We start from the raw sequence: 27,029 nt of genomic DNA on the forward strand, positions 1-27,029 counted from the left end.
AAGTTAGCATTCTCCTTCTAACTATTCAGGTTAAGTTATTTTTTTACATGATATTAAGTTTGCATTTCTTCTTGGAGAATAGCTTGAATATCCTTTGCCTAATTTTCAAATAGACAAAATACCTCATGAATTCACTTTTAAAATGCAAATTCAAGACTATAGATCTGTTGTTAACCTTTTCTCTAATACCATCTCCATCTCTTCCCATACTGAGAAGCCTGGTTCTCAAAGACACAGGGATGACAGAATGAAAATACCCCCAACTACTCATTTTTTAAATCTCATAAGCACAGTAGTCTCAGAATTGCACCATTAGTAAGACTACCTGTATAATTATGGTAAAGTTTAAGAAAACTAATTTTACCAAAGAAAAATTGCCAAGGTCAAGTCCCAAGTTATCATAATAATAAAAAACACCAGGGCCTTTATAGATATGATTTTTTTTCATGTTTCTGTTCATTGCTATTTGGTTTTCTTCCTCCCTTTTCTTTCTTTTATGTTTTTACTTTCCCAGTTTTGAATTTTGAGGATGTCTGTCTTACTTTATTTGTATCCGATACTTTACTTTTTTGTTTTTTAATTCTTTATATCTTTTTGATCATCCTTTGATCATCCTTGAAAACAAATTTTTTTAAGAAGGCTCTAGGCCAACACAGAGCTCAGACTCACAACTACAAGATCAAGAGTCACATGCTCTTCCAGCTGAGCCAGCCAGGCGCCCTACAACTGAAATTTTACCATGTGTTCCTAAATATAAAGTTAATATCTTGACTACCTTCAAATAATACACAGACCTTAAAACACCTGAACTCTGCTTACATACTGTTTATGCCTAGCATTTCATTTCCTTTTTCTTAGCATTCTAAGTTAGAAGCTTCTTTAAAAATGACTTTATTAAGACAGTTTTTTAAAAGATTTGCCTATATATTTTATGGGTTTCTTTGCTTATTACTACTTTTGCACCTCAGCTTCCTTCTAGGATTATTATCCTTTCTGAGATACATCCTTCAGAAGGCATTTGTTAGGGGGGGTGCCCAGATGGCTCAGTTGATTAAGCCACTGCCTTCAGCTTATGTCGTGATCCCGGAGTCCTGGGATCGAGTCCCTCATCCAGCTCCCGGCTCTGCAGGGAGTTTGCTTCTTCCTCTGACTTTCTCCCCTCTCTTGCTCTCTCTCACTCTCTCTCTCTCTCAAATAAATAAATAAAATCTTTTTTTTGTTGTTTTTAAAAGAAAAAGGTATTTGTTGGTTCTAAACTTAGTTTTTATCCACAGATGTTTTTATTTTACTTTTACTTTTGTAAGGCTATTTCAGGGTAACAATCATTTTTCTCTGACTGCTGCTAAGATCTTTTTTCTTGTTTTGGTGCTCTATAATTTTAATTTAGTTAACCAATTAACCAAGTTTTTTTTTTTAATTCTGTTTAGTATATATTACAAAATCTATGAAACCACATCTTTAATCATATCTGGAAAACTGTCAGCTACTGGCTTTTCAAATACTGTGTTTTCTCCATTCTCTGTTTTTGAATTCTGGATGAGATCTCATCATTCTCTCCTTCATACCACTTGATGTCCCTTTCCTGTTTTCATCCTCTTGTTTCTCTTTGCAGTGTTCTGAGTGATTTCAACTGTCTTTTTTTTTTTTTTTTTTAAGATTTTATTTCTTTGACAGAGAGAAAGATCACAAGTAGGCAGAGAAGCAGGCAGAGAGAGGCGGGGGAAGCAGGCTCCCCGCTGAGAAGAGAGCCCGATGCGGGGCTTGATCCCAGGACCCTGAGATCATAACCTGAACTGAAGGCAGATGCTTAACCCACAGAGCCACCCAGGCGCCCTTCAACTGTCTTGTTCAATATACTAAGTATTTCAGTAGTTTTCTTGTGCTGAGTTATTTTATTTTAGTAACCAAATTTTTCATTCCTTAAAATTCTATTTGGTTCTTTTTCAAGTCTGCCTAGTCATCTTTTTCTTCTTCTTTTTTTTTTTTTTAAATAAGCTGTATGCCCAACATGGGACTTGAACTCATGATCCCAAGATGAAGAGTCGCATGCTCTATTGACTGAGCCTGCCAGGCACCCCCTTCTTTATTTTTTTTTTTAATGAAATGATTTTAAAAATGCAGAAAGGAAGGGAGAATAGTAAAGAACCCTCATACACAATGCATTTATCATTTTAAAACATAGAATAGTTCCCTTTCCTATTTTTTTTCTTTCAGGACATTGGCTTTTTTTTTTTTTTTTTTTTTTTAAGATTTTTTATTTATTTGAGAGAGAGAGCACAAGTGAAAGAGACAACATGAGCGGGGGCGGGGGGGACAGAAGCAAAGGGGAAAGCAGACACCCCACTGAGAAGGGAGCCCAACATAGGGCTCAATCCCAGGACCCAAGGATCGTAACTGAAGTCGAAGGCAGACACTTAACCAACTGAGCCACCCAGGCACCCTCATAACATTGGCTTCTTGAAGTAGGGTCATTTTCCTAAAATTTTGCCACCTTCTGCATTTTTTTTTTAACATTTTATCTTGTTCCTTTATTTCCTATTGAATAAATACTGGATGTGAAGGCTTGATTAGGTCTAGATTAAACATTTTTTTGACAACAGTACTTCATAACTAAAGCTGGCTACTTCATATTGCATCGTATCAGAAGACAGATATTTTCAGGTTATTCCACTCTTAGGGATTCTAAGATTGATCACTGGGTTAAGGTGATAGCCATGTTTCTTTATTAGAATAGAGTCACGTTTTCTCCACCAAGTAATCTGAGGGGGAGGATGGATGTGTGATACTAAGAAATCTTGCAAAAATTATAATTCTTTCTGTCTTTCCATAATGGTTTTCACATCTACTGGTGAGCCTTTCCTGAATTGATTCTTTAGAGATTATAAAATGCTAAATTTTCATGTCTGTTATTTCTGCATTTATTAGCTGTGTTCTTCAGAAAATAGGATTTTACCCTTATAAATTGGGACTATTGGCTACCTTGGAATATAGTTCCTACTAGAAAGGCATGGTATATCTTAATTTTCTCCCTTTAATTGCTAATTTTCAGAGTAGGGTCTTCTGTAATAGTTACCTGCAGTGGTGACAAATAGGTTATGTGTGTGTGTGATGTTTCATTTTGTTTTTGATTAAAGTGAGGCTTTCTCTTTTTTGAGTATAATAAACCCATAGGATTTTATATATTGAATGTGTGTCACTCAGTTATGATCATTATTATTGATGCTCAGATTATTTCAACCTTGTCTGCCTACCCACTTTTTTGTAATAACTTCTAGTGTGTTCATTTTGGACATTCCATCTTTTAAATCTTTAACCATTTCATTACTACATAAGATATTTCTATATTCTGAAATACTTGGGAATCCATATCGGAGTTATCTTCTGCTGACTCTAGTGGTAAGGATAAGGTTTACTTTGGATCCATTCCAGGAGTTTGGGCTTAAACTGGATATCTCAGGTTCAGTCCGTCCACCAGGGCTGTGATACCAGCATCTGCTTACCTACACTGCTCTGGTTTTAGCTCAGAGTTTTATTTTGTTTTTGTTGATGATTGTGGTGGTGGTGTGGGAGTCCCTAGCATTTCTCTTCCTGTGAGCTCAGCAGTTAGTAAAAATTACGTTTTTCTGTAGGTTCTAGTTGTTTTATAGCAAGATCACTGTAAGAATATCTAATTCAGGGGCACCTGGGTGGCTCAGTGGATTAAAGCCTTGGCCTTCAGCTCAGGTCATAATCCCAGGGTTCTGGGATCCAGCCCCAGTAAGGTTCTCTGCTTGGCAGGGAGCCTGCTTCCCCACCCCACCCCACCCCTCTGCCTGACTCTCTGCTACTCGTGATCTCTCTCTGTCAAATAAATAAATAAAATCTTAAAAACAAAAAAAAGAATATCTAATTCATCCATTAATCTCAAATGTTTACTTAGCCCAAGAAGGTTTTTTTTTTTTCTGCTTTTTTTAAGTATCCCTTTCCATTCTCTCTGTTTCTTCTGGAACACATATTACTAAGATGCCAGGTCCTCCCATTCTGTCTAATTTTTCTTTACACTTTGTAACTTTATCCTCTTATGCTGAATTTTGGGAGTCCCTTAGGTAGATATTCTGTCTTCATTCACATTTAGTCTGTTTTCATCCCACTTATTATGCTTTTAATGATTATGACCTTTGTTTCTTTCATGGCCACCTGTTGCTTGTTTTTTTTTTTTTTTTTAAAGATTTCTTATTTATTTATTTGACAGAGAGAGATGACAAGCAAGCAGAGAGGCAGGCAGAGAGAGGGGAGGAAGCAGGCTCCCTGCTGAGCAGAGAACCTTACTGGGGCTGGATCCCAGAACCCTGGGATCATGACCTGAGCCAAAGGCAGTGGCTTAACCCACTGAGCCACTCAGTGGGCGCCCCTCCACTGGTTTTTAATTCCTTTTCTTTTTTAAAGATTTATTTATTTTACAAAGAGGGAAAGAGAGAGCTGGGGGAGGGAAGAAGTAGAGGGAAAGGGAGAGAGAATATCTTAAGCAGACTCTGTGCTGAGTGTGGAGCCCCACACAGGGCTCAATCCCATGACCCTGAGATCATGAGCTGAACAAGAGTCAGACACTCAACTGACTGAGCCACCCAGGAGTCCCAGTTTTTAGTTCTTTTTTAAAAAAATACTGTTTTTTAAAGTTTTTTATGTGTTTTTTGACCCTTAATTGTTTATAATTATAGATGTCTCTAAATTAATGCTTTTGTTAAATGTAGACTTTACTTCTTTAGCTCAAGGAAGAATGCCTACTTTGCTAACAGTGAGTGCAGGTTCTGGTTTATAGGAGCCCTACTTCAATGGCAGAGTGTAGGAGAAAAGGGAACTTGATCGGAGAGATTTTCTGTAGGGTATATGGATAGTTTGTCTTCTAGGCACTTCTGGGAGTGCCTCTGTAGTGATTACTGTAAGTTACTGCCCTGATCTCCTTGTCTCAGTATTTATTAATGGACTCTCTAATGTTAATACTTCTGGAAATCTATTCTCATGACTTTAGCTTAAGGGCAACTGTTTGCTCATTCAGCAACTTCTGGAATTCTGCCTATACTGGAATTAATGTGATGTTATGAGGAAAAGGCTCACTTTTTAAAAGGCCTTTTCTTTGGTTAGATTTTACCATCAGTCTGAATCTATCTATTTTTAAAACGTTAGTGAATTTTTCTTAGTTCTGATCTGCTGGTGGCAACCATTTTGACTTGTCAGTATTGCAGTTGACTTATTGTTAGATTGCTTTGTCATTTCATTGGCATTTGGAGAGGGAGAGTCAGGTAAAACCATCTTTATAAGAAATTTAAGGTCATCTTTGATTTCTCTCACCTTAGAGAGGATGAATTACCAAATAATTACTGATTCTGCATCTGTAATAGCTCTTCTGCCTGTGCTCAATTCCTATTTCTGTACCTTCCACATTAGTCCAAATACTCATTTCATATTTTAAGGATCACCTGACTTGTCAGTGCTTTTTTTTCTCACCTTGGTATAGGCTGTACATACTAACAAACCAATCTTCCCATCATTCAGCTATGAAAAATAAAACCTGGTAATCTTTCAAAATGAAGTTCAGATTACTTAACCTGATTTTGAAGACTTCCTACCATTTGTTGTTATACCCAATCTTTTTTTCTAACTTTGCTTCATTAATTTTCTGCATAGAACTCTGTCCATGGGTGCCTATGTGGCGCAGTCATTTAAGAGTCCCGTTCTTGGTTTCAGCTTAGATCATGATCTCAGGGTTGTAAGATGGAGCCCCATGTCAGGCTCCATGCTCAGCAGGAAATCTACTTGAGATTCTCTCCCTCTGCCCCTCCCCCCGCTCAAGATCTCTCTCTTTCAAATAAATCAATCTTAAAAAAACGAAACAAAACAAAAAAACAGAAAACTCTGGTTCAGTTGTCCTGTCTTTGATGAATCCTTTTCTCATCTTCTCAAGAACCCAAAGTAACCTGTTTCTCCTTGAAATTTCCTTTAGTTCTGTACCTCTATAACGTCCTTCTTGCTTTCAACAGTATAGAATACGTTTAAGTGATATCTGGTCCCTCATTAGGCTATACTTTTCTCTAGACACTGTCCATATCTTAATTTTTTTAAGATCCTCCATAGAAGGTAGTTTGGTAGCCTCACATAATTATAGATAGCCAAAAAAGTTTAATTTACTCAATGAAGGAAATTATGTTTATATTTATAAACCACTAAATTATTAACAAATGTTTAGAATATGATTAACTTTATTTCTAGAGATTAGTCATATTTACTGTGAGCTCTTGGATATTCCTCCTAGGAAAGTACATGTGTAGCTCGTGACATACAAAAGTATACTATATATATATATAAAGTATACTATATGTATATATAAAGTATCTATTTTTGTGCTGACTGAAGTAGAAATTTGGCCCCAAATTGAGTTTCTGCTAAGTTAAATAAACACAGACAGGAAAATTTAATCAAGGTAGATTCAAACAAATACTATTTCAGTGGATATATTTAAATTACTGATGCTGTAATTATGGAACAGGGTATAATTAAGGAAGAGAATTTGACTTAAATGTGCTAATGTTATAAAAATTACACTGCTCTTTGGTGTTATTTTACTTTTAATATCAGATTTATTTTAAGATAAAGGTCTTTTACTAAAATGGTATTTGGAATTAGTAGGACTGAGTAACAGAGGGAATGCTCTCTTGACTTCAATAGGAATAATTAAACCGTACTCCCCAGGACATGAAGTACTTTTTCTTTTTTGCCCACAAGCATAAAATAAAATTATCAGTTAATCATTTGCATAGAACTGGCACAATATGCGATGTAGTGATCACTACTAAGTAACAGATTAGTCTTGCATAGTAGCATTAACTCTGACTAACATTATGGCTTAGAATTAGAAATCCTAATTCTCCATAATTATTGATATTATTGAAAAAACCTAACATACATGTGCTTGTTTTTCATATTATATTTAAGTGAATGAAAAGAATACTCTCCAGGAAGAAAATAAAAAGCTTTCTGAACAGCTGCAACAGAAAATTGAGTAAGTATCTCCTACTTAATTGCAACAGAAAATTGAATATTTTCCCTTAAATTTTCTTTCTTTATTATACTTAGCTATACAAACTGAAGATATTAAGAGTTGGAATTTTCATTTTTAAAAATGGTACAATTTTCTGCAATACCATAAAGAAAATCACTCTTTTGGGAGTACACATGAAGAGTGTATATGTATCTATTTGGTTAATGTGTACATAAAGAAAAAAAAATTAATGTAAAACATTTTAATTTTTATAATTATTTATTTGAAATATTTGTATTTTATTTTTTTAAAGATTTGTTTATTTATTTGAGAGAAAGAGAGAGAGAAAGCATGAGCCAGGGTGAGGGGCAGTTTCCAGGGAGCTCAAAGTGGGGCCCAATCTCACAACTCTGAGACCATGACCTGAGCCAAAACCAAGAGTCATACACTCAACTGAGTCACCCAGATGCCCCGAAATACTTATATTTTATTTATTTATTTATTTATTTTTAAGATTTTATTTATTTATTTGACGGAGAGAGACACAGAGAGGGAGCACAAGCTGGGGGAGTGGGAGAGGGAGAAGCAGGCTTCCTACCAAGCAGGGAGCCCAGTGCAGGGCTCAATACCAGGATCCTGGGATCATGACCTGAGCTGAAGGCATGCGTTTAACGACTGAGCCACCCAGGTGCCCCAATACTTATATTTTAAATAAATATATGAGTTTTCAGCCCTGACCCAAAAGCTTCATAAAAGCAATCTGAATAACTTTTTCCTCTAACACACTTTGCAGATGTGGAGAACTTACTTTTTCTGATCCTCTCCTCCCATTTCTCACACTGAATAAAAATAATAACTTGTATTCTGCGTACTTTACTCTTCTTTGTGCATTATGTTTATTATTTCTAATCCTCACTATGATTCTACAAGTTTTTATTATCTCTGCTTCTGTAGACAAGGAAACCAAAGTTCACAGAAGTCAAATAACTTCCCATTGTCTCACAGCTAGTAGGGTAAATAAGTCTATCACTCCCACCCTTATCTTTTGACTTAAACCCCTCTGTTTTTTCCAATATTCGACAGTATCTCAGAAAAAGAATCTGTTTTTCTGGATATGGTCTGTCACAGAGCTGAGATATGGCCAGTTCTTAGTTCCCATTTATATAAAACTTATGAAATATTTTTAAGAATTAGAATTCCGAATAGTCTCTGTGGTTTTATAGGGATCTTAAAGATTCTATTGCATTTGAGCAGAAATCTACAAAATCTTTGGTAAACTATGTGGGTATGACACATTATTATGGCTTTAGAATAGTTACTGTCTTATGTATAAACATATCTTATATGTGGAATAAAACATATTTATCAGTATATACTTTTAAGTAGTGGATATCCAATAGGATTTTCATAATCCTCCCATTTTATCAGTCCACTAAATATTAGTGAAGGGAGTTTTGAAGGGGAATGACAGGTGAAGAAAGAAGGCTGTGGGATCGGACTGAGATTATCAAACATGCATGTATGAAAATGTCAACACTTTCCAGTTTTATTCCTACCACACATTGATGTAAGCTAGAACATACATCCACAATCTCTTATATATGATTCTAAAACCCAAAAGTTTGTTTTTTTTTAATGGTATTCACAACCTAACCTCACCCCAACTCACAGGATGCTATTTATATAGTCCTTATCAATCCCACCTCACATGAACATTCCTGTGCTTTGCTGTGAAAATGGCAGTGTGCCCCACTACAGGATGATACCTCAGGCTCCCCTGGAGGGGTTCTGTAATAAGCTGTATGTGCTCCATATTACCCACTGTGTTAAAAAAAAAATCTGAATTCCACATCACATCTGGTTCCAAAGATTGCAGATAAGTGATTGTTGGCCTACATTAATTAATGGTTTGTGAAGTGATTTACATGTAGCTTATGGCATTCTGAACACCTCAGCCTTGGTATTTATGAATACCAAAGATAAGATAATGAACATGTAGAGGTTAATATGGGATTAGAAACATAAACACTTCCAAAACCAAGGTACATAAAGTGAATTGAAACTGGTGAAATATGAATTCAAATTTACTCAGAATTAGTTTACTTTTAGTGTTCTGAAAGTTACAGGTTTTTCGTTAAAGCTCACTGATATTTTAGAAAAGAAATAAAAGCTAAAGTTTGAAATTATAGTAAAGAGTAACCATATGGATGAGCTTCGAAGTATGCATCTTTTATTTCAGACATGTCTGAATCAGAACAGTGTAGGGGCTTTTCTATTGTGCCTTTAAGTTCTCTTCTGAAGTTTAAGGTAGTTGTTATTCTCATAAGCCAACCTCTTTTGTAGCTTGCTCTCCTAAAACAAATATACTTTTGCTTGGCAGTTTAAAAAAATGGCAAGTAGTATCTTTTTTCTTTGACTCCCTAAACCACTGTAACATTATGCTGTTAGTGCCTAAAATCCCTCTGAACGTTCACTTAGAAAAAACATTTGACTTACACCTCTGCTTGTTAAATCCAGTAATTCTGACCTAAGCTGGTTTTAATGTTACAGATAACTTATATGGTAGGACAGTTATTTAATGACACTATAGTAAGAAGTTATTCAGAAAAAATCTGCTGTCTTAAAGTTTTAAAAATTATGTGTGTGTATGCATATATGTATATTCAACTCTGCCAGCCACAGAAAGCAATAAATAAGCTAAGTGTTGAGGTCATGGCTCTCTGTGTTTTAGGAAATGGATATACTGAATCAGTGAAGGTCAAAGCAGTTTAGACATTCAAGGACTGTAATATTCGTTTCATTTTCACTTTTTTCCAAATTGAATTCCGTATATAATTTTCTTAACAAATAACCATTGTTTGAACACTTCCACTGCAATTTTAATCTCTCAAACCTGTTTAATTCTAGTGAGATATTAATAGAAAGTTCTTTCCAAGTTTGTGTAGAATTCAGTCCACTTACAGGTTATTTGTTGATTCTGGTTTTGCTTTCTGCGAGCATCTGAAACAAGATACCCCCTCTTCTACTTTTTGCTCTTTTACTTAAGATTTTATTTTTTTATTTATTTGACAGACAGAGATCACAAGTAAGCAGAGAGGCAGGCAGAGAGAGAGGAAGGGAAGCAGGCTCCCCGCCGAGCAGAGAGCCTGACGGGGGGGCTCGATCCCAGGACCATGGGATCAAGAGCTGAAGGCAGAGGCTTTAAACCACTGAGCCACTTTTTACATTCTTGAAGACAACTGTCAGGGCCCTCCTGAGTCTTACTCTTCCTTAAGGTAAATATCCTCTGTTCTTACACTGTTCCTCAGGAGGCATTACTTCAAGACTTCAAAGACCTTTTCTCTTTAACGTTTTAGTTTGTCATTATCCTAACTAAGAACTCAGTATTCTAGGGTCACCTGGGGAGCTCAGTCGGTCAAGTGTCCCACTCTTGATTGTGGCTCAGGTCATGATCTCAGGGTCCAGAGATCGAGGTCCGTGTTGGGCTCTGTGCTCAGTGGAGAGTCTGCTTGAGATTCTCCCTCCCTCTCCTCCTCCTCACCATGCATGCGCATGCATTCTCTTTCTTAAAAAAAGAAAAAAAATAAAAGTACTCCATATTCTAGGTATGGTCTGACTAATAGGGCAATCTTGCTCTCTCCATTTTTGTATCTTTCTACTTATATTTATGTGGTCACAGCACATAAATATTATTGGTTGATTCTTATTGGTCTTACTGTGACTAGAACCTTGAAGCCAGAGTCTTTCCTATCCTCTACTTGTAGATATATTGTTTTAGATAAAAATACAGGACGTAAGAGTCATGGCTTTCGGGCGCCTGGGTGGCTCAGTGGGTTAAAGTCTCTGCCTTCGGCTCAGGTCATGATCCCAGGGTCCTGGGTTCAACCCTCACATCAGGCTCCCTGCTCGGTGGGAAGCCTGTTTCTCCCTCTGCCACTCACCCTGCTTGTGTTCCTTCTCTTGCTGTGTCTCTCTCTGTCAAATAAATAAAATCTTTAAAAAAGTAAATAAGAGCACTATTGATTAAATACTGTTCTCTGGGCATTGGATTTCATCTTTACATATATTACTTTTCACAGCTTTCCTGCAAAAAGGAAGCGGGAAATTACAGTACCGTACTTTATAGACACGGAATCCACCGTGACTGATAAGTGTCAGACCTATCATTTGAATACAGGTCTTCCTCACTTCAGAGTTTGTATAACCTTTCTGTAGTTTCGTGCTAAAGCATCCTCCAAAGGTTTTCTGCCTGTATAGGTGGCAGAGCCTGGATTCTCTCTTTTCTGACTCAGTTCATTGAGGCTTATAATCTCACATTTAACCTGTTCTATTTTATTTTGTTAGATTTGGCCCATTATTCCCACCTCTGGGGGGTCTTTCATATGTTGATTTTTTTTTCTTGCCATGTATTAAGTTAGCTTTTATTCTTAGCTTTATGTCTTTGACAAATTTGATGAATATTCCATTAGGGCCCTTCATCAAAATCATTTAAAAAATGTTGAGCAAAATCTGCTTGAGGATGGAACCCTGAGGCATACTACTACATATTTCCTTCATTATCATTCTTCAGGAGATGATATCAAGAGAATCATTGTCACATGCCTTCCTGTGAGAGCTTCATATACAATAAAACATTCCTCAGAATTAAAATTAGTCTTACTTGAATTATGAATATTATAAGTGCATACTGGTTCTAAGAGATCAGGGTAGTAGACTCACTAGTTTGTGTTTTAAGGTTCTTTTCCCTTTTTTGAAAATCAGAATGTTTAAGTAAACTTGATGGCTATAACTGCTTTGTTAAATTTAAATCATGTTTTAACTAAGTTCTTTAGAGGAGAAAAGCTGAATGTTAAAAAACTTTTTTGTAGACTCTTTTTACAGAGTGAGACCCTGAATCTTTATAGGTCTTAAGAAAAAAAACAATTTAAGTTGTTTTGAAAGGAATTTAAGGAAAGGCCAACAAATAAAACACGCAATCAAAAAAATTTTACTCGGGACACCGGGGTGGCTCAGTTGGTTAGACAACGGCTTTCGGCTCAGGTCATGATTCCGGAGTCCCGGGATCGAGTCCCGCATCAGGCTCCCAGCTCCACGGGGAGTCTGCTTCTCCCTCTGACCTTCTCCTCGCTCATGCTCTCTCTCACTGTCTCTCTCTCAAATAAATAAATAAAATCTTTAAAAAAAAAATTTTACTCTTATACTGTTAGAAAAGTGAAAGAAAGTAGACCAGTGTGCATAATAACTAAAGCTATAGCATGAACTTCTTATGTTTCTCAAAAATTAGTGAGACTAATGCTTTAAAGAAGAGACTTGGTTAATACATGGAAGTTTTTTTGGTTTTTCAAATTTCCCTTTTATGACAAAAGAAGACAAAACCAGTACTTAGGGCACCTGCGTGGCTCAGTGGGTTAAGCCGCTGCCTTCGGCTCAGGTCATGATCTCAGGGTCCTGGGATCGAGTCCTGCATCGGGCTCTCTGCTCAGCGGGGAGCCTGCTTCCTCCTCTCTCTCTCTCTGCCTGCCTCTATGCCTACTTGTGATCTCTCTCTGTCAAATAAATAAATAAAATCTTTAAAAAAAAAAACAGTACTTAATTTACTTGTACTGGTTTAGACACCTCTAATTAGATCTAGGGTTTTTAGGCTTTGTTTTTATTTTCCTTTTGTGACCCCCACTACTTATAGGTTGTCTGCCAGGAAATCAATTTCTTGTGACTCATTCATGTTCCAGGTTGAATTTTCATGACTAATAGGCAGATAGCCTGTGACATGATTGGTTAAGGCAAGGTCAGATAGATTTTACACTCCATTAATTTATAAGGCTTTCTCATATGACCTTAACTTACTCTATTTTTCCACAATAAAACAGTAAAAAGTAGATATTAGCTCTAAAGATTTTCCTCAGTATAGAATATAGGATTATAGGCTACTGATATTATCCAGGAAATTAAGATATAAATCTGTATTAGGAAAAATTAATATTGTAATTTTTTTAAATCTCTGTTGGTCATAGTTTATAAAATTCTCATTGCTTCTTTTTTTAGAAATAGTATTACAAATTGATAATAAGTATAATAGATAGACTGGTTTTATCACATAAAGCCTTGAATGCCTGACAGACTGGGAAGAATTGACCAATAATTATTTAAAAAAAAAAGAAAAAAAGAATTGACCAATAAGATCAGTAATCATTTTACATGGGAAAGTCAATTGAGTTCAAGTTAATTAACTATTTACTCGATAACCACAATTCGGTCCAAACCTAGTCTTAAGGTGTCATTGGTCTTAGAATTGAGTTGGGCAAAAATACATGCCTGGATCAGCACAAATTTATTTTTCTAATAGAATCTGGGACCCTCTCATATTCATTCATTTAACAAATATTTATTGAGCATGTACCAAGTGCCCACTGTTGTAGATACTTGATGCATCAGTGAGCCAAAGATTCTTTATCCTCTTAGAGCTTACATTCTGGCAGGTCAACAATAGACAAATTAATTATATACTAAGTTTGAAAGCCATAAATACTGTGGATAAAGTAAACAGAGCAGAGTTACAAGGAACAGGAGTACCGAAGGTGTGGGAACAAGGTTACAATTATATTTTTTTATTTTTTTCAAGATTTTATTTTAGAGAGCATGAGCAGGGAGTGGGGAGAGGGAGAGAATCTCAATCTCTACTGAGTGCAGAGCCAACGCAGGGCTCAATATCATGACACTGAGATCATGACCTGAGCCAAAACCAAGAGTCCAGCACTCAACCAACTGAGCCACCCAAGCACTCCAAGAGGTTACAGTTTTAAAGAGCATGTTCGAGGTAGGCACTGATAGGAAAGTAAAACTAAAGGAAGGACTTGAAGGAAATGAGATAGCTAAGTGTTATCTGGGGTTGAGCATTCCAAGCAGACGGGAGAGCTAGAACAAGGAACCTAAAGTGGGTATATTGAGAAACTGAGGCTGATTGGAGTAGAATATAATTTTTAAAAAAAGATCAGAGAGGTAATAGGAGGAGGGGGAAAATTAGATCATCTAAAAGACTTTGACTTGTGTTTCAAGTGAAATGGGGAGATATGGCAGATTTTAATCAGAGGAGTGATACTCTATGACTGAAGTTTTAGTAGGGCTTTTATGACTGATGTGTTGAGAGTACATTGTAAGGGGGCCGGGGTAGAAGCAGTGGTGGAAACTCAAAGTGTGAATCCTACTTGTTGTAGTCAGTTATTAGTCTCAGGGTCTACACTAAGGATAACACATTGAGTGCTTCTCACTACTGACCTGGGATCTGGCTGCCGGGACTTAGATATTGCTTCTGTTACTAATTTTTTAATAAGTGACTTAACTTCCATATCTTCATTTTCTCATTTATAAAATGAGAGTGGTATTTATAGCACATACAGTCGTGATAATTAAACCGATGCATGTAGCACTTCTCCTTCGTGCCTGGCAATATAAACCTCCAACAGATGTTGGTAATTTTCACTGTTAGTATTATTCATCACCCTGTGTTTGTCAGTTACCAAATCATGTTGATTTTACTACCACAGTATTTAACATTGGCCCCTTCCTCTCCATAGCTATTTTCAACATTTTTAAAAAAGATTTTTATTTATTAATTTTTTGACAGAGCACAAGTAGGGGGAGCAGCAGGCAGAGGGAGAGGGAGAAGCAGGCTTCCCACTGAGCCGGGGTCCAGATGCAGGACTTGATCCCAGGATCCTGGGATCATGACCAGAGCCTAAGGCAGCCACCTAACTGACTGAGCCACCCAGGCGCCCCTATTTTCAGCGTTCTAATTCAAACCCACAGAAACTCTTGCCTGGATCATGATAGACACTGCCAAATTGATTCCTTGCCTCCATTCTTTCTGTCCCAGTCCATGTTGCAGTCTTGCTGCTCAATTGTCACATTATTTCCATGCTCCAAAACCTTAATTAACTCTTCTCCTCTTGCTTTATAAGTTATGCACAAACTTAATCAAGGCTCTTGCTCATGTAGTTCTAGCTTGCCCTTCTCTAATGCCAGGTGCAGAGTATCGAATGCCTTCACTCAAATGTGTAGCTCCTCTGCCCATTTTCTCTCCCATTTGAAGTTCTTTTCATTTCACCTCGAGGTACCCCCAACTACACTTTGTACTTCACTTCTTACAGTAGTGTTCCCCGCTTGGCACTCTAAACATTTGAATACTTCTCTATTCCTTGTATTTAGATTTGGAGTATTAAATGCAAGTAATTACATCTCTTACAGCTTCATACCTGTGTTCTTTTATAAGTCCATGCTAAAGAGAGATGTTTTAATAAATATGTGTTGCATTAATTTTCTTGCATTTATCATTATTTTCCTCTAGAAATGATCAACAGCACCAAGCGGCTGATCTTGACTCTGAGGAAAATGTTATTCCAGATTCACCAATAACAGCTTTTTCATTCTCGGGCGTTAATCGGCTCCGAAGAAAGGAGAACCTCCGTGTCCGATACACAGAACAAACACATGCTACACTAGAGCAGTCTGGGTGTGCAAACGGTAAGGGTTTTTGAGTTTAATAGTGTATACAAGAGTGTTCTGCTATGGTGAGTTTTTCTGTTCTTCCAACTAGGGGAAGGAAGATAGCCAGTTACGGAACTTACTTTGCAACTGTATGTCACAACATTTTCTGCCTATGTTATGTATAGGCGTGCATTGCTTCTCTGAATATGTAAACCCCCAGCATTTTATAAATGTAGTGTATATTTCTCTTTTTATTTAAAAAAATATTCCTATGATTATAACTGAGTGGGATTAGAAGGAAAAAGGGAAGGGAACTTAATGTTAATTTTCACCTACTGTGTGCCAGGTATATGCTGAGTGATTCAAGTGAGTTATTACTATATTTTAATCCTTCTGACAAGCTTGGAAGGTAGCTGTCAGTATCTTCATTTTGTAATGAAGAAAGGTTTGCTCTTCAGAGGGATTAGATAATTGACTCTGGGTCACTTGTCAAGTAAGTAGATGAGTCAGAATTCAAATACAGATCACCCTGGAGCTAAATTTTTGTACTTTCCATGTCTGACCCATAGCTCCTCCTACCAGTAGCTTTAATTGGCTGTTTTTGTTATAATATGTAGCAATTGATGGTAACCAAGAAATGGCTTTATAAAGTATCTACTTTGTGGCTTAATCAGTGACATATTTCTAACTCCAGGCCTATTTACCACCTCTGCTAAATACTTTGAAACTGCCTTTGCATATAGCCCTGAAATTTATCACGTGATATGATACAATGATTATTTCTTTTAATACTGATATGAAGTAAAGACTTTCATTTTACCTAAATAGTAACAAAGAAAGCATTTGGAGGAAGGATTGTACATATTTCTAGAGATAATTTCGTAATACAAATAAACTAAGAGTAGCTATGCCTTTAAAATAAAAAGTAGATCTTATTCTTTGATATTGGAAAAGTGGCACCATTTCTTTTTTCCATTTTATATGAGCTTGCATCACCATCTAGTGGAAAACAAAAGAACTGCTACAAATCTTACATTTAATTAGGAATTAAAAAAAGTAAAATGTAAGGTCTTGACTCTAAAGTGAACGTTCTTTGGCCTTTTAGTCTGCTATCTGACAAAATCACTACAGATAAGCCTCTACATATTAGATCATGTTTAAATCCATCTGTAAGAATACCTAAAAAAAACAAATTACAGCAGTTTTCTTTATTAGGAAAGTATTTTTTTATATCTTGTATAATGCTTTGGGTTTATTTATTCATCATATGAAAATAACCTTTAACTGTTTTAAAACTTAATTTTTCGGGGCGCCTGGGTGGCTCAGTGGGTTAAAGCCTCTGCCTTCAGCTCAGGTCTTGATCCCAGGGTCCTGGGATCGAGCCCCGTGTCGGGCTCTCTGCTCAGCAGGGAGCCTGTTTCCCCAGCTCTCTCTTTGCCTGCCTTTCTGCCTACTTGCGATCTCTGTCTGTCAAATAAATAAATAAATAAAATATTTTTTTTAAAAACTTAATTTTTCTGTTTTAATCTTGCTCTGATCCCTTTTTACTGATAATCTAAAATTTTGGTTATAAAATACAAGATCGTTTTTGAGCCATGCAAATTGTTTTAAAACTTGTTTACATGGTTTTATTCCCTTATTATTACCCTTCCTTATTTTAAATTTTATAGGGTGTTATATTATTTTCTAGTTATAGTTAATAAAAGTCTCTTTCCCTTTACTTTGTCCTTTTTTTGGTTTTTGTTAAATTAAATCCTTAAACATTGGAATGGTTTCTAATAAAGCATATTTTGGGATTTCCTTCCAATAAGTAAAAACTCTAAAAACAAAGATTATTGAGATATATGATGCAGTATTCATTTTAAATGAGCCTACTGATTTGCAACAAATATATAAGGAAAAGATGTATTAAAATATTAGAACTCTAGGATGGTTAGGTCAGAAGAAGCTTATCTATTCTAGTCCTTTTCTCTCACAGTTCTGACTTCTTTGTTTCTTAGTGAAACTGAAAGAAAGAACTCTTCATAGGAATATGAAAATTTTTTTCAGTAAAATAATACTTCTAATGCAAGACAAGTTTGTTTTGGCTTATAATATATTTTGGTATTTTGTATCATAATTATTTATTTATATGTAATCTTTTTTCTCCCTTTAGAACTGAGAAAAGTTCCAAAGTCTTCAGCTTATCCACAACATAAACCTAATGAAAGTGAAATTCTAGTGGCTGACACTTGTGATCAGAGTCAGTCCCCCGTGGCTAGTAAGCAACATACTGAGATTTACTTTATAAGTTTAAAGTTTGTGATTACTGGTGGGCAAGAGTGGCCAAAAGTCTGAATTAGACAGTATTTTCCATATGATTTTGCTTGTATTATTGGTTGAATAGCAGTCTTTTTCATATTGGAAAGTCATGTTATCCTATTATTAATTCATAGTAGTATCCCATCCATTTTAATACAAATAGCTAATAATTTTAAGTAAACAGGCTTTTCTGTGCTTTATTCATTCATCCAACAAGTACTTGAGTGCCTACTGTATACCAGGCACTGAACAAAACAAAGCCCTAAACCTCATAGAGTGTACAATCTAGATGAGGGAAAAAGAAAATAAATACATATTAGGTAGAAGCATGTGTTCTAAAGAATAAAGCTGGATAAGAAGAGATATTAGGGGGCTCCTAGGTGGCTCATTCAGTTAAGCATCTGCTTTAGGCTCAGGTCATGACCCCAGGGTCCTAGAATTGAGTCCTGCATCCGGCTCCCTGCTCAGTAGGGAGTCTGCTTCTCCCTCTACTTTTACCCCCCTGCTCGTGATCTCTCTCTCACTCTCTCTTGCAAATAAATAAATAAAATATTTAAAAATATATTAGGAAGCCACACTTTAGAAAGTGATACTTGAGGAGAGACATAAGGAAGCAAGGGAGTTATGTAGATTTGGGGGAAGGGACACCCCAGATAGAGAAGTCAGAGCACAAAGGCCCTGGAATCAGGGTGTTGTTTGGTTCTTTAGGAAGAACATTAAGGAAGCCTCTGTGTCTGGGGCCAAGTGAGTGAGGGGAGACTGGTCTGGGCAACTCTCTTCTTTAGAGCTGCTGTTTACTAAGAAGAAAGAGACCAGGAACATCAGGTTTATAAAGTGGGGGTGGGGATGGGGTGGTTAGAAATCAGAGTTTGTTTTTTGAGAATATTCTGAGATGCTAGATAGACATTCAAGTAAGGTAAGTAATTGGATGTGAGTTTAGAAATGTCTAAGAGAGAGGAATGGGAATTGTTAGCGTGTAGGTGGTATTAAAGTCAGAAAACTAGATGAGATTACCAAGCAAGTGACTGTAGATAGAGAAGAGAGGAAGTTAAAGTACTTAGCTCTGGGGTGCTTCATTATATAAAGTAGCGATTCTCAGCTATTTTTCTTACCACCACCCTAGCCTTTTTAGACACTTTTTCCCCTAACCAATTTTCCATGGAAATTGAATACTACCGACCTACGCTACGAGTGTATGTAGAAGTGCTTTATGCATAAAAAGACTCCTTTGCTTTCAGAACCATTTTTCACCTCCTTAAAGGCAATATTACAGCTGACTAGATGGTGATTTAGAGGTTGTGAAAATGAGGAGGAACCAACAAAGTAGGTAGCCAGAGAAGAAGCTGCCAGTAAGATAAAACTGAGGTAGGGGCTCCTAGGTGGCTCAGTTGGTTAAGCATCTAACTCTTGATTTCTGCTCAGGTCATGATCTTGGGATCAAGCCCTGCATCAGACTCTGTGCTCGGCAAGGAGTCTCCTTCTCTCCCTCTCCCTCTGCTCTCTCTCTCTCTTTCAAATAAATAAATACATATTCTTTTAAAAAAGAACTAAGATAAAGTAGTGTCCTTTAAGCCATGTGGAGAGAGAAAGAGGTGGCCAGCTGTGGCAGACAGTGCTTAATAAGTCAGGGAATATGAAGACTGAAAGTTGACTATTGGATGTGGTCTCATGCAGATCATGCAGTATTAAAACTCGTAACACAAATTGTTAAAATGTAATGGTATTCAGCCAGACTGTTGCATGTCAAAAGAAGCTAGGAGAGTAAGCAGAGAGAACACTTGCAAACTGGTCCTTCAAGGTGTTTTATGGTAAAGGGGAAAGGAGAATGGGACAGTAGCTAGAAAATGGGTCAAGTGAGGATGTTAAAAGATGGGATATTATAGCATATGCAGCATATTTTTTAAATTTATTTATTTATTTGAGAGAGAGAAAGCAAGCTGTGGGGTGGGGGAAGGAGCAGAGGGAAAGGGACAAGCAGACTCCACTCAGCGAGGGGCCAGACACCTGGCTTGATCGGAGGACTTTAAGAATACAACCTGAGCCAAAAACGAAGAGGTGGATGGTCAACCACCTGAGCCACCCAGGCGCCCCTGTGCAGCATATTTTTATGTTGATGGAATGATCAAATAGAGAGAGATGAATAATTCTAAGGAAAGAGGGAAGAGTTGCTACATCCGTGAAAAGGTGAGAGGAGATGAAATCCAGAGCTCAGTTGAAAGGGTTGGTCAAGGTTAATCACATTCACTTAATGTGAGTACAAAACTTATTCTCTAAAAGCTAACAAGTCATTTCATATTACTGTGTATGTATGTGTGTGTGTGTGTGTATACATGTGTATAGACAGACTGTCTGGCGAAGGGTGCTGGAGACATAACACTGAGTGTGGCAGATCCTTACTTGTCTACACTCTGGAGCCCATTCTTGTCTGCTGCTCATCTCCTGTTGCCAGGACTTTGCTCCCTCAGTTGTCCTCTTTTCTTATATCTCCAGCTTCTCTTCAGGTTTTTTCTTTTCAATATACGCATATATTACCTTCCATCTTTTTAAAAATAACCCCTCTTTTAATTTTCTCTGTCCTTAGCTATAGCTTCTCTTCGAAGCCAAAAAAATGATCTGTGTTCTGTAGCTCGTCTGTATTATCTCCCATTCATTCCAGTTGAATAAAGTAGGGGAGGGATTCCATTCTTCACCTCTCCACACCCCTGAGAGAGAGAGAGAGAGAGAAAGTGAGAGAGGTTCCTCGATGGCGTCTCTGGGCTTATGTCCTGCTATAGCTATATCTTCTGCATTTTGATTTCCAGCAATTAAAACACCTCTAGTTCTCTAAACATGCAGTTTTATTTCACGTTTCTGAACCCTTTCACATTAACTTAGAGTCCTTCCCTCTGTGCCTGGGCCCAGGTGACCTCTCCAGATCCTCTTGCTAAGGTGACCAAGGGATCACCTTAGGCATCACTTGTTATAACTCTCCCTGATAACCCAAGACAAATTTAGGAGTCCTTCCTCTATGTTTAAGTCCCTCGTTTTGTACCTTTAATTTTTATCACATTTTATTGCAATTCTTTTCACCTTTCTGTTTCACCTGTATCAGTCCTTAAACTCCTTGAGGACAAGAACCTTCTTTCTTCTCATCTAGTGCCTGGCACAATGCCTATAACATAGTATGTGTCCCATCAATACCTGTTGATTTGTTGAAACTCTGTACACATAAAACTTTGTTAAATACTTGAACACAGACGATTTCTGTAAATATGTGTTAGCCTAAATCTTAAATTATGCAGTGCTGAAAATCTCTCCCACAAAGTATGTTTTCATGAAAGATACTACAAATACAATTTTATATTCATGTTGTATCTCAGACTGCAAGAAATCCAGCACAATTATATATGAATTTGGGGGGTTTTTTCAGTGGCAATAAGAAAAATAATCTGCTTATTGCATTCTGTTCATTTAGGAAAAATAGAAAACCTTAGCTAAAAAAAACTTGGCAAATGTAAATGCTAGGTACCTGCAATTTAATTTATTATTATTATAATAGATATTTTGGACTTCTTTGCACAGAATTTTACAGTTGTCCAGTGCTATCTATAGAGTGGTTCTTTGAGCTTCGTTTTTTCCTTTTTTGTATTTTTCAGTATATCTCATTTCTACAATTGTGTAATTGCAGTTTTTTTTTTCTTACTTAGAACGTGGAACAAGCAATTGTCCTACTGATAAGTCATCTTTTAACTTAGCTACAGTTGTTGCTGAAACACTTGGATTTAGTGTTCAAGAAGAATCTGTAAGTAATTGTTTAGTTTGGTGATAATATGAATTAATTGGTGTCCTTTTAGGTCGATTTTTAGAGAATTGAGCAAGAGAAAAGTTATTTTATCCAAGGATCATGGGATAAAGGCCTAGAACAAAATTGATATGGTTAGAAAGGCCCATTTATATTATCTACTCCAGCGTCCGAAAAACCTAGAGTCTAGAATTCTTTATATCATAGGTTGTGGGTTGAGTAAAAATTTAGGGAGAGTGGTGATGGCTTGGAGGGTTTGGCCAACCCTTCCTTGCTTCCTCTGTCCTCCCTATTCCTACCTTGTTTTGTCTCAATGAAGATTTAAACCTTAAGGTTGGTGTCAGAATTTATTGGAACTTTTCAATATCCTTTAAACTGGGGTTTGTTTTGGAAAACAGGCTGAGTTCTTGGGACTGCTATAGATGCTTTAGCTTTTTGTCTTTATATGTGCAATCTAATTCTTAGGGATTGAATTAGAAATTGATCTAATGAATTTCTTTTCATTGTTTTAGTACTTCCTTACTTACATCAGGCACATTCACTTTTTTTCCTTAAGTGATCCCTAAAAACAAAAAACTTAACTCTTCAATTTTAAGTTTTATTTTTATACAACTTTAAAATACTGTTCCTTTGCTTTAGGCAGTAAATGTATATTTGCTCTTATAAAATTGTCTTACTGTTAAATTTTTAAAAATTGAATTGATTTTTCATTACATTTGGATCTTGTTTTTGCTTTTTCTAGTTTTAAACCACTCTTCCAGTGGTAGTGGGTAGTTTTTAACCTTTGAACTTTAAATGTGTCTTAATGGTTTCTAATTCCCTCCTACCCATAAATCTGACAAGTAAGTAGTTTAAACACCAAATATATTAAGGGAGCTGATCTCTAAAAACATGCTATTCCAGGTGTGATCCATAGGCCAACAGCATCTTCATTACCTTAAATTTCTGTTAGCGACAGACAATCTCAGACCCCACGCCAGACCTACAGCAAGAGAACTTATGTTTTCACAAGGTCCCTGGTTGACTTGAATGCATGTAAAAGTTTGAGAAGCACCACTCTCTAAAGGATTCTTTTAAATTTGTTTACTGTCAGCATAAATAATTATCTTTATTCCTTTTGCCTCGTCTTAATGTGTTTTGGAATTGGAGTTGATGGAGTGTTACATACCAGTAGTAGAATGTACTTACTTCAAATAGTAAAATAAATTGATGGCTTTCTCTCTTTAAACTTAAAAGTACATCTTATTTTTTTTTTATTGTGGTGAAAAGCACATGACATAAAATTAACCATTTTAAAATCTACAGTTCAGTGACATTTATTCACAGTATTTATTCATTTATTCACAGTATTTTGCAGCTACCCCATCTCTGGTTCCAAAGCATTCTCATCACCCCAGAATAATACTTGTATCTGTTAAACATTCACTCCTCATTCCTCAGTACCCACAGCCCCTGGCAATTACCAGTCTGCTTTTTATCCTTAAGGGTTGCCTATTCTGGAAAATTCATATAAATGGAATCCTACATTATGTGGCTTTTGAGTCTGGCTTCTTCTACCACATTTTGGGGGTTCATCCACATCACAGCATGTATCAACATTTCATTCCTCTTTAAGAATGAGTAATCTTCCATTGTATTTATGTATTTATATTTTATTATTGAAGGAATCTCAGGGTCCCATGAGCCCTCTTGGTGATGAACTCTATCAATGTTTAGAAGATCACAAGAAACAACCTTTTGAGGAATCTATAAGAATTAATGAAGATAGCTCAAGGTAATTTGGGGCACTTTGGTTAAAAAAATTTACAGACTGTTGGTGAGATCTCATTACAGTGAGTTCTGTGTAATCAAACTGTTTCTGTCAGCATATAGTTTGTCATTCTGGTTGTATTTATTTATTATTTATTTTTAAGCAGGCTCCATGCCCAACAGGGGCTTAAACTCAGGACCCTGAGATCAGGAGTTGTGTGCTTTACTGACTGAGCCAACAAGGAACCTCTATTAATTTTTATTTTAAAAAATATTTTCCCCATGAGGTACCAGGGTGACAAAATCGGTTAATTGTACTACTCTTGATTTCAACTCATGTCATGATCTCAGTCAGGATCATGAGATTGAGCCCCAAGTCAGGCTCCATGCTCAGAGGGGAGTCTGCTGGAGATTCTCTCTCTCTCTCTCTCTCTCTCTCTCTCTCAAATAAATAATTAATTAAAAAATACATCTTTTCCCCACTTTATGATGAATTGAGGGCCTTTTGCATTACTATAGAGAGATGGATATTATTTTTTAGATTCTTTTTGTACTTCTGTGAAGCATTATTTAAGTTTCCAGCCTTTTTCCTCTGCCTCTATCAAGACCCAGTCATCCCTTCTGTGTTTGTATTTCCAAAAGAAAAATGTTGTATAAAATGCTCCTATAAGCTTTGATGAATTTTCAAGATTGCATTGTATCTCATTTATGAATTTCAGAACATCCACTAATAATAACTATATTTGTGTATTGTTTTGCTTTTTAAAAGCGCTTTTGGTTTTAGATGCATCTATCATATTTAATTTGTCACCAAAGTAACTCGTTAAAGTGGGTTTTATTGCTCCTGTTTTTTAGTCAACAGAAACGCAGCTCCACAGAAATTAATGCCTGATTTAACACCACATGACTGTTAATGACTAGAGCCAGAGCTCTTACCCATTCCACATCTTCAGACTTCACCTTAATACTCCTGCTGTCACAGCTGTCTGCTCTGCTACAGGCAGACTGGCTCCTAAGTTATGTTCAATTCTGTAGGAGGAGTTTGTTTCTTAAAGTCACTTATGACAAGATTTCATACTAAAAAAAGAGTTTGGGTCTCCAGTAGAATTTAATAAAATATAATTTTCTTATACAGTGAAGTTTTCTGAATTACTTAGGAAAAATATTTATGTATAGGAATATCAAGGTATTAAGATAGATTTACTGTATCATTTTCCTCTGTTTTTTGTCAGCCAAATGAAAAAAGCTGACAGCTCTACCCTATTTCAAAAAAAATGTTGGTTAATCATCTGAGTGTAATACCGTACTGAGTCTAAGACCCTTAATATTAATAATTCTGTATTAGTGTAAGTTTTCTCAGATGCTTGTCTTAAAATTCTTACCCTATTTCTTTAGTAGGAAAAAAGTTTTACCACTTCTTATTTTTTTTAGATTTTCAGATTCTAAGTCAAAGACTCCTCCTCAAGAAGAATTAACTACTCGGGTATCTTCTCCTGTATTTGGAGCTACTTCTAATATGAAACGTAGTTTAGGTTTGAATACAAGTTTATCCCCTTCTCTCTTAGAGACTGGGAAAAAAAACCTTCTGAAAACAGTACCCATCAACAACACTTCTACTTCTAAATCAGAGAAAACTAGATCAAAATCTGAAGATAGTGTCCTTTTCACACATCATAATCTTGGGTCTGAAGGGAACAAGATCATTAACCAATCATCTTCTAGTAAGCAGATGCTTATCAGTAAAAACGTAAGTGAATCCAAAAATGAACAGGATGGTTTTGATCATATTAAAGATGCTATCACTGATAAAGACAAACTTGTGATACCCCTGAAATCACTGGGAGGGAGAACATCTAAAAGGAAGAAAATTGAGGAAGAAAGTGAAGATGAAGTAAGCAGCCCCCAAGCCTCTTTTGATAAAGAGAACGCCTTTCCCTTGTTACTGGATAGTCATTCTTCCATGAATGGAGACTATGTGATGGATAAACCTCTAGATCTGTCTGACCGATTTTCGGCTATTCAGCGTCAAGAGAAAAGCCAGGGAAGTGAGACCTCTAAAATCAGATTTAGGCAAGTGACTCTCTATGAGGCCTTGAAGCCCATTCCAAAGGGCTCTTCCTCGAGCCGCAAAGCCTTGAGCGGGAGCTGTGTGTTAACCAGAGATGCCCCAGAGGAACCCTGTTTACAGGAGTGCATCCTCCAGTCCTTAGGTAAATCATCTCCAGATAATAAAACACCATTACAAATCAAGGAAGAAAATCCCATCTTTAAAATCCCTCTACGTCCACGTGAAAGTTTGGAGACCGAGAATCTTTTCGATGATGTGAAGGTTTGTGTTAAATGTTCAAGTATTTTTATTAAAATGGTTGTTCATGATTTCATCTAGATGCTAATAATTCTTTCTGTTTAAGGGAGCTGATTCTCATGAACCAGTAAAAATAGCCAGGTCAGTCCGTGGAGCATGTGAACTTACATCCGTCCTTCAGTTAAATCCATGTAGAGTTGCTAAAACAAAGTCTGTACAAAACAGTCAAGGTATGTTTTCTACAAATAGTATTTCCAAAAAAGAAAATAGCATTTCTACTCCTTTTTAATGATCTTGAGTGTTATATAATACACGTTCTTTGAATATATTGAATTGTTTTAGGAAAAACATTTCTTCCTGCATATTTCTGTGTTTACAGGATGATTCTCCCTGGTTTCCTTTTACATATGATTTTCCTGCTCTCATGCTTTTTGAAAAAATGAACTGAGGTCTTTAAAACCTACTTTTATAGATGATTTTGTGGACTTACCTATTTTATGTAATTTCTTATTTTCTTTACAGAAGTTTTACAAATTTTAAACTATGTGGAATTTTAAAATACATAAAGTAAAATATTCATCATCTAAACCTTGTTCCTCACCCCACAGGTAGCCTGTCCTTTTTCTTTGCATTTACATGTTTATGGGTAAACATATGTATGTATGTATACACACACACACACACACACATTTATGTGGGTTTTTTGTTTTTTTTTAATAAACATATATTTTTATCCCCAGGGGTACAGGTCTGTGAATCACCAGGTTTACACACTTCACAGCACTAAACCTCTTACTTAAAAACCTTTTTTACTCTTAATAGGTATGTTAATCTTTTCATAATTTTGCTGTGTTTAAAATGAGTCTTTTTGGTTTTCGGCCATTAAATATTTCTATACTTCCTATGTAGTATTTTTGCTTTTATTATTCATTCAAAATTTTTCCTTTATTCAAGGTTTAATTTCCCTTTTTCCTGAAGCACACTCTTCAGTTGTTCTTCTAGCAATAGTTTCAGTCTCTGTATGAAAACACTTTTTTCACTCTTATTTCTGATTTTTTTTTTTTTTTTTTTTTACATTTTTGATTTGGGGTTTTTTTTCTCATGATTGCTCCATTTAACCTCCCACAGTCTACTTAAAGTTAATATTATGCCACTTTGTGTTTTGTGACTGTGCTTTATGTAGTTGTCATTCATGTCCACATACATTGAAAACTCCTCCAAACGGTGTTACAATTTTTTTTTAAGATTTTATTTATTTGACAGACAGAGAGATCACAAGCAAGCAGAGAGGCAGGAAGAGAGAGGGGGAAGCAGGCTCCCAACTGAGCAGAGAGCCCGATGTGGGGCTCAATCCCAAGACCCTGAGATCATGACCTGAGCCGAAGGCAGAGGCTTTG

At 36.3% G+C, this 27,029-nt stretch overlaps 1 protein-coding gene across 8 annotated transcripts in view; it reads left to right on the forward strand.

Annotated features, from left to right (window-relative positions):
• RBBP8 (RB binding protein 8, endonuclease) overlaps window positions 1-27,029 on the forward strand; it is a 104,630-nt gene that overhangs the window by 53,827 nt on the left and 23,774 nt on the right. For 7 of the 8 annotated variants that reach the window (XM_059409341.1, XM_059409340.1, XM_059409338.1 and 4 more), the window contains 7 exons: window positions 6,970-7,036; window positions 15,357-15,532; window positions 17,652-17,756; window positions 21,484-21,578; window positions 23,243-23,352; window positions 24,759-25,656; window positions 25,739-25,862. In XM_059409341.1, the coding sequence (XP_059265324.1) occupies window positions 6,970-7,036; window positions 15,357-15,532; window positions 17,652-17,756; window positions 21,484-21,578; window positions 23,243-23,352; window positions 24,759-25,656; window positions 25,739-25,862 (1,575 nt within the window). The remainder of the gene's footprint in view (window positions 1-6,969; window positions 7,037-15,356; window positions 15,533-17,651; window positions 17,757-21,483; window positions 21,579-23,242; window positions 23,353-24,758; window positions 25,657-25,738; window positions 25,863-27,029) is intronic. The other variant, XM_059409342.1, reaches the window with a different exon arrangement.

Source organism: Mustela nigripes, chromosome 8, assembly GCF_022355385.1.
Source record: "Mustela nigripes isolate SB6536 chromosome 8, MUSNIG.SB6536, whole genome shotgun sequence".
Lineage (NCBI taxonomy): Eukaryota > Metazoa > Chordata > Mammalia > Carnivora > Mustelidae > Mustela > Mustela nigripes.